General features: G+C 57.1%; 1 protein-coding gene across 2 annotated transcripts in view; it reads left to right on the forward strand.

The window, feature by feature from the left end:
• Dusp9 (dual specificity phosphatase 9) overlaps nucleotides 1-7040 on the forward strand; it is a 9070-nt gene extending 2030 nt beyond the window's left edge. Inside the window, exons 1-4 of one of the 2 annotated variants that reach the window (XM_008829529.3) lie at nucleotides 2536-2723; nucleotides 3291-3691; nucleotides 4860-5315; nucleotides 5623-7040. In XM_008829529.3, coding sequence (XP_008827751.1) covers nucleotides 3319-3691; nucleotides 4860-5315; nucleotides 5623-5948 — 1155 coding nt within the window. In that variant the 5' untranslated portion in view covers nucleotides 2536-2723; nucleotides 3291-3318 and the 3' untranslated portion in view covers nucleotides 5949-7040. Of the gene's footprint in view, nucleotides 1-2535; nucleotides 2724-3290; nucleotides 3692-4859; nucleotides 5316-5622 lie in introns of those variants that run through there. The other variant, XM_029561805.1, reaches the window with a different exon arrangement.
• The last annotated feature ends 1073 nt before the right edge of the window (nucleotides 7041-8113 follow it).

An 8113-nucleotide genomic window follows, 5' to 3' on the forward strand; every position in this document is an offset into this window, starting at 1 on the left:
GGCCGAGGGGGAGCGGCCGTGGGGGTGGGGGGAGGCTTTGGCTGCAATGAGCCCTGCAGTGCGGAGGTGGCAACAGGTTCCCATTTGTCCTGTTTGCTGGCGCTGCCGACGCTGCAGGCGTCGGGCACTAAGCGCTGACTTTGGATACTGAGCGTCCCTTATCCTCTCCCCTTCTCACATGCTTTGCCCAGGATGGGGACTTGCCAACACGGGTCTGAAACTAGCTACAGGGGAAGTATTCTCCAGGTGTGGCAGGCGTGAGACAGATGTTGACGCCTAGGCGTCTTTTTCCTACATCATTCCAGAGGCTGCCTCCCTCGAATGGTCATCCCCAGGGCAGCTCCAGCCACCTCCTCCAGGAAGCCCGCTTCAAAGAGCACACCTGGATATCTCAGAAGCTCCAGTTTCCCTCTGGTTGGAGATACTACTCTCTCCAAGCACACTGAGCACACTGAGCCCCCAGGACAGGGTGGGTGGGATTCTGTCTCTCCAGCTCACTGTCAGCCACAGGCCCATGCCAACACCACCCCAACCGTGATCCCTGCCCCACCTCAAAGCCCCACCCACTGGTACACTGGGGTTCGGAGGCAATACCCATGCCCAATACCCATGGACATATGGCAGCAGGTGCCCACTTGTGATACTGTGCAGCTAGGATATAGAAGTGGTAAAGGTAGGGTGAGAAGGAGAAAAGGGCCATGCCACAAGAAAAAAGCCTTGGCTGGGCTGTGCCAGCACAAGGCCCTATTGGCCCAGAACCACCGCTTGCAATAACTGAAGGAGGGACATGGTGGGGTGTGGCCCAGAAGTCTGGTCCACTTCAGGAATGGAAGGAGAGAGAGGGAAAACTGGAGGCTCCTCTGAGGTGCCCTGGCTCTTTGTGGCTGACTTCTTCCCCAGCATCACTTCACACAGCACGTCATCTGGGGAGGCTTTTCAACAGACTTAGATGGCCTGCCATGGTACTAAATGTTGCCCTGCCGGTGGAGATGGCTTTGCTTCCCCCCCACACACACACTTCTTAGAAAAGTGCTTTGTAGTGTCCATCCTCTGTACACAGGTCTGCTTTCTGGTCTTTGACTCCTTAAGCTAGAGTGTCAGAAGTAGCCAAAGAGTGTGGATTTTCCTTTTCTGGTTCTTGGTGCATACTGCTGTACTCATTCCCAAAAGGGTGCTACCAAAACAAAATTCCCCCAGGAAGGGAACAGCATGCCGGTTCCACAGCAACCTTGCCAACATTGGCTGTTCTCATTTTGAGAACATTCTACTAATGTAAGTGGGAAGTGCTACCTTATTTTTTGAATTGGCTTTCCTTCCATGCCTGAGATTCAACCTTCCCCCAAATATTTCTTACCCCATTGCATTCCTTCCTTCAGGCAGAGTATGCAGTCCTTGAGTTCCTTACCCATTAATCTACAGGGTCTTAACCCTTTGATTATTTTGTGAGAGCTTTTATCTTATCTGTTGTATGTTTTCCTTTAACACTGTTGTTTGCTTTTCTCCGGCTTTAAGCAGGGAAAGGACATGGCCAGATGGGCTTTTTCGAAGCCTCCCCTGCTGCCCCTTTCATTGTCAGCACTTATCACCCTGATATCTTGTTCAGTGTCTTTGCTTTTTGCTGATGTGTCCTGCTAGACTGGAAGACCCAGGTGAGCACAGGCCCCCTGTGTGTTTCTCCTGTTTCTCACCTGTGGAGTGGGCAGGATGGAGGCCATCAGCCTTTGTTGACTGAGTAGTATTCTGGCACCAGGACAGAGTGGAGGGCAGGCTGATGGTCAAAGGCCTGGAGCAGGAAAACCGCTTTAGAAACTGTGACAGTGACTTCTGCAGTCACGGCCAGTGCAGGAGGCAGGGGGAGCATGGCGATGAAGACATACTGCAGTAAAACTGCTTCCCTCTGGATGAATACATCCAGAGGGTTAAGGGAAGGAGGCCAGAGGGAGGAGCCGGGGGTGCCTCTTAGGATTCATCCTGTGGCAAAACAGAGTGTCCCAGTTTAGGGCTGGGTGCTCAGAACTCCTAGGTACCTTTACCCAGGCCTGTACAAATGCAGCCCAGATGGGGGATAGAGCACCCAGGAGCTGTGCTTTACTTCAGCATTTCAGTGGCATCCCACAGTAGCCCCGGGCGGGTGGCTCTGGTTAGCCCATTGTACAGATGGGGCCATCTACGTCCACACAAGGATTACTAAGCCAGTTGTCTGAGGTAGTTTCTGGCTGCAGGGGCTCTGGGCTTTTGTCCCCACCCCTCTCCCTGCCTCCAGGGACCAGACTGGCGCCAAGCAGGGGGAGCTGCAACTGGTCCCCTGCTGGGCCCCCGACCTGCCCTTGGCCTCTGCCCCGACCCTGTCCCGCCTGGGTGGAAACCTCAGCTCTGCCGGCCACTCGCGACTCCCACCCAGTAGTTTCGCTCGCACCCGTTGGCTCGCCAGCCCACTGAGCCCGCCCCGCAGCCCCGCCCCGGCCCGCCCCTCCGAGCTGCTACTCCAAGTCCGTCTGAAGGCAGAGGCTTCCTAGGTGGAAGCTGGTCCGGCTGCTAGGAAGCAGCGGCTTGCAAGTGGCGCGAAGCTTGGCTTCCACGTGCGAGCCTGCTCCACCGCCCCGCCCTTCCCGCGCCCGGGCCTGGGGACTCCCTCTCCCGGGACTGTACCCGTGATCTGCCGTGGCATTAAGCCGTGGCCAGGACGTCCACGCGCGGCTGCCTGCCGCTGGATCACGCTCCAGGTTTCTCCTTTTGTTCTCTCCTGGGGTGGGGAGGGAATGGGTCTCAGTCAGCTTTTCCAGGAATCGCCGAGGCCCATCACTTCGGTGATCCTCTTGTTCCCCAGATCCTCCTGGATATGGAGGAGATCCAGGCCTTGAACCCGAATTCCTTATCCACACCCAGAGTTGAACTTGGGGAGTGATGGAGGTCAGGCCAACTGAGAGACTCAGAGAAGGGGTGTGAAGGGAACTGCTTCTGTCCTCCTAGCACTCTAGAAAAAGCCTTCATAGGGAGAGCTTGTCGGGCAGTAACTTTCTTCTGGGGTATGCATCGCGCCTCCCTAAGCGGGACAGGGAGCACCGCGGAGCGGCGGCCTCGAGTGCTTTGCCTGGGGCGCCTTCCTGCGTGTTTTCCCTGTGGGTGGGGCGCGAGAACAGAAGCAGACGCTGGCGGAATGTCGGTGCGAGGACTCCGAGCGCCTGCCCTCGAGACAGGGGAGACTTCCCGTCTCGGCGGCCTGGTCTACGCCACGACAGCGACAGACCACAGAGACGGACCTGCGCTCACGCCCTCCTCTCTCTCCCCAGCTCCCGCCGCCCGACGTGCGGAACACCCATGGAGGGCCTGGGCCGCTCGTGCCTATGGCTGCGCCAGGAGCTGTCGCCCCCACGCCCGCGCCTGCTGCTGCTGGACTGCCGCAGCCGGGAGCTGTACGAGTCGGCCCGGATCGGCGGGGCGCTGAGCGTGGCCCTGCCCGCGCTGCTGCTGCGCCGCCTGCGGAGAGGGAGCCTGTCTGTGCGCGCGCTCCTGCCAGGGCCGCCGCTGCAGCCGCCCCCGCCCGCCCCGGTGCTCCTGTATGACCAGGGTGGTAGCCGAGGCCGGCGCGGAGAAGCCGAGGCCGAGGCTGAAGAATGGGAGGCCGAGTCAGTGCTGGGCACGCTGCTCCAGAAACTGCGGGAAGAAGGCTACCTGGCCTACTACCTACAGGGTAGGTGCGGGCCAGTGGGCTGAGAGAGGGCTTCCGCCTTGGGGTGACCTCCTATGAGGGGAGGACTCGGGTCATGAGAGACGGGGTCCTTCCTTCAGAGGGGATTTCATCATTAATTTGACCTTGGACAAGCTCCATCTTATTTTCTCTAAAGTAGAAGTGACACTCTCCCCCCTGGTAACCTGTGAGGCAGCTTTTGGGAAGGCAAACCTGAGCATGACCTTGGGCAAGTCCTTCATCCTTTCAAGATCCAGTTTCTAACTGCAAAATGGGGAGAAGTGGCCTGAAATGACCTAATCCACAGGATGTTCAAGAACTAGAGCAGCAAGTGTTGGCTCCCTGGGTCCTGGTATCAGCCTGGCCATCAACTCCTCTGCCCTGGAGGCTAAGGGCAGGCAGCAGAAGGGAAAGCCCCAGCTCTGAAAGCGTAGACAGGACAGACGGACACAGACAGAAAGCATCCTGGAGAAGCAATGGAGGCAGGAGCAGGAGTGGGGAAGTTGGAACCGACCTCCACCTTAGGCATGGCAGGGCGACGGGTGGGAAGACCCAGTTATCCCCAGATCCTGATCAGTTGCTCACTGAGAACAGTCATTGGACAATAAAGGGGATATAGAAATATGAGAAGTATCAGCTGTCCAGGGCCCACGTGCAGCTGAGGAAAGAGAATCTGTAGGTGAAGGTGATGCTTCTTGGGACTTGAGAAGCATTCAAATGGAATGCCATGCTCTCTCCCAAGCTTCCCACTTCTTGGGGTTCCCGCTTCATCTCTCACAGTGCTCCTGGCCACACTGGATCAGGACACACTTAAGAGAACTGGCAGTTGAGGGTGTCTGCCTCTAACTGGTGATGAACATTGTGTCTTGAGTCCTCACACCTGCCTCCACTTGGCCCTCGGGGGCACTAAGATCCTCCCGGGTGGTTCTGCCTGGGGGCAGCAGCTGCAGTGGGCACTTGCCTTCTGGAAACAGCTACCAGTGCTAAGTGAAGATGGTTTGGTGTCCACAGCACACCATATGTAGCCCTCCAGTACCGCTGATGTGTGTTCCCTTTGGGGACATCTGCAATCTTCCTGAGTTGTCTAGCGTTACTTCCCTAAGCCTCAGCCAGGGACACTTGGCTGCCCAGGACGCTAGATCAACAGGACCTTCCCCTTCTTCCCTGACAGGTGGCTTCAGCAGATTCCAGGCTGAGTGTCCTCACCTGTGTGAGACCAGCCTCACTAGCGGTGCTAGCTCAAGCCTGGCCCCAGTGCCTAGCCCAGTGCCTGTGGTGGGGCTGGGTGGCCTGTGCCTGAGCTCCGACTGCTCTGATGCGGAATCTGAAGTTGACCGTGACTCCATGAGCTGTGGCCTGGATTCGGAGAGCACCACATCTCCCCCAACTGGGCTGCTGCCATCCTATCCAGTCCAGATCCTACCCAACCTCTACTTGGGCAGTGCCCGAGATTCAGCCAACTTGGAGAGCCTAGCCAAACTTGGCATCCGCTACATCCTCAATGTCACCCCTAACCTCCCTAACCTCTTTGAGAAGAACGGTGACTTCCACTACAAGCAGATCCCCATCTCTGACCACTGGAGCCAGAACCTGTCCCAGTTCTTTCCGGAGGCCATTGCATTCATTGGTGAGTCCTTCCTACTTTCCCTGTCCTCCTTCTCCACCTGTCCACAGCATGGCTCCTGGCCTCTCCTGAGTATTCCCCTCTTCCTTAAGAGAAGTCCTTCCCAGTTTTGGCTGCCATTCTCACAGCCCAGGTGGTACTTGGGGAGGAAGGAGTAGCACTCAGGCGGGCTCCAAAAGCTGCCAGTGAAACCTCCCAGACGTGGGCCTGGCAGGGTGGGGAGACTGTGGGGGCCCCCAGAAAACCACTTGAGTTTGACTTCACTCACGCTGGTCCTTGGGGGGGGGGGCTTCCCATTCTGCCCACCTAGATGAGGCCTTGTCCCAGAACTGCGGGGTGCTCGTCCACTGCCTGGCAGGGGTCAGCCGCTCTGTCACTGTCACCGTGGCCTACCTCATGCAGAAGCTCCACCTCTCACTCAACGATGCCTATGACCTGGTCAAGCGGAAAAAGTCTAACATCTCCCCCAACTTCAACTTCATGGGGCAGCTGCTAGACTTTGAGCGCAGCCTGCGCCTGGAGGAGAGGCGCTCTGGGGGGCAAGGCAGTGGGGGGCCAGAGTCCACCGCCTCAGATCCACCTTCCTTCTTTACTACCCCCACCAGCGATGGGGTCTTTGAGTTGGACCCCACATAAGGTCCTGTAAGGCTACTGGGCTGGTCCCTACCTATGACCCCATGTGGTTGGAGGCGGGAGGGGATGCAGCCATAAGCAGGGAGGGGGGGATTAGGGGGAGGGAAAGCTCAATACCTCACGCGGGGGCCGTGGAGCGAGGCAGGAACAGAGCAGAGACCTGCCACACCCACTCGGGCCAGCCCAGGAATCTATTACTTGTGCCTATGGGCCGGCCCGGGCCACCGGCCTGACCCGCACCGCTTTTGGGCGGGACCACGCTCCAGAACCTGCCTCTTCTGCGACTGTTACTTTATTCTCTGGGGGTGGGGGTGGGGCTTCCTATCCTAGGAACCATTCTAGAAGGCTGCCTGTTCCCTGGGCCCTGGCCTCCCTGCTGTTACCCCTTCAGGAAGAGTGTATCACACTTTGCCACAGGGACCTGCTCTCAGTCCCTTCTCTCTCCCCAAATGCCCACCTGTGGGAGGGACTTTCCACCTTCACTGGTGTAGTCTCCTTCCTGCTTCTCTGACGTGGACCTGGACCTCTTGAGGCTGCTCTCGGCCTCCACAGGGACGGCCTCTCAGAGTGGCGTCTTGCTGGGCAGTGTCACATGGGAGCCAGTGGGCGGGTTCCCAGCCACACATCTGGTGCCCTGAGTGTTTCTTTCCTCCTCCCCCAGATGTCTTGACAGGATCACTGAGACTCTTTGTGACTGAGGGTGGTCAAACTGCCACCGGAGGAGATGGGGTCTCAGAGTGAGAGCTGGTGGGGGTAGGGAGGGAAGGATGAAGGCCTCAATTTTGCTGCTGTGGGTCTCACACAGCCGCTGTTGGTTGGGGGGCAGGGAAGGGGCCAAGCTGCAGACACACACACACACACACACACACACACACACACGATCATTCATTGCAGTCTACGCCCCTTTGTGGGCAGTGTGCGTGTGTGTGCGCGTGTGAGTGTTCCCACATGCACACTAGCCCACTCAAACACTCAACCTGGGGCTGGCAGTCCCTGTGGTGGCAGGACCATCTTGCCCTTGAACCTGGAGAGGGCTGTGCTTGTTTGTTTTTGTAATCCACATCACGATTGCTTTCTTTAATTGTTCCTCCTGAATAAACGATTTATTTAAGATATTGAACAGAGAGGGTGCTGCTTCTTGAGCTCCTTGGGGAGGGGAGGGGATAAGAGAGGAAGGGGAGGAGACAGAGACCTGCCCCTCACCCATTCATCATTTCCCATCAGTGTCCACTGCCTCTTAGGCACCAGCTCACTTACAACCCATTTGAGCCCTTACTCTTGCACACACTGGGGAAGTGGGGGGTGTGGGTGGGCAGCAGTGAACCAGGCGTGAAGAAGCTGCTTGTTCAGAGGTGTCTTTCTGGAGGGGAATAGAGACAATATACTCATTGAATTAGTAAGTGATAGGGTGTGTGGACAGTGCTGAAGACACAGTGGGGAATCAAGGACCCAAAATCAGTCATGAAGCTGCATGTGAACCCCCTCCAAGCCCAGCATCAAAGTGGACTGCCTATCATCATGAGGGTGACAAGGACTTGAATGGGGGAAGGATCTGGTCTGCCTGTGATACAATGTGGAATCATGGTCACAAAGCCCTGGGCAGGGAAAGCCCCACGGGGTGAGGGTCACCGAGCATTGCTCCACCACTCAACTCTGCCAGTGCTGTGTCCACACCACAGCTGGGTCCACAGCACCACTGGCGGGGCTGGGAAGCTACAGCAGAGGGGGAAAGCTGGAGAGGGTGGGGGGAGCAGTTTGGGGTGGGGGAGCAATGGAGGCAGCACCCAATGGCAGGAGTCTGTAGTGAAACCAGGCTGTACACTTCATAACCAAGAGGGAAAAGAAGTGGAAGGAATCTCACCAGGTACCTTCAAGAGCACACCTCAAAGAACCTAAAAACATCCCTCCTTGAATTCCACTTCCTAATAGCACCACCTGAAGGACTAAGCCTTCAAACACATGGGCCTTTGGGAGACTTCAAGATCCTAACCACAGTAGTGAACCTAGGAGCAATGTGGACCAGAGGTCTGGGCAGTATTCGTTTTCCAAAACCCCTGAATGTGGGTGAATCTAAGACTGTGTAAGCAAATCGGGTGAAAAAATAAGAGAAATGCTCTGAGGCAACCCACACCACCCCCACGCGCCCCCATCCTCCCTCCCACCCCCCC

This window comes from Nannospalax galili, unplaced genomic scaffold (genome assembly GCF_000622305.1).
Source record: "Nannospalax galili isolate Female #2095 unplaced genomic scaffold, S.galili_v1.0 scaffold513, whole genome shotgun sequence".
Classification (NCBI taxonomy): Eukaryota; Metazoa; Chordata; class Mammalia; order Rodentia; family Spalacidae; genus Nannospalax; species Nannospalax galili.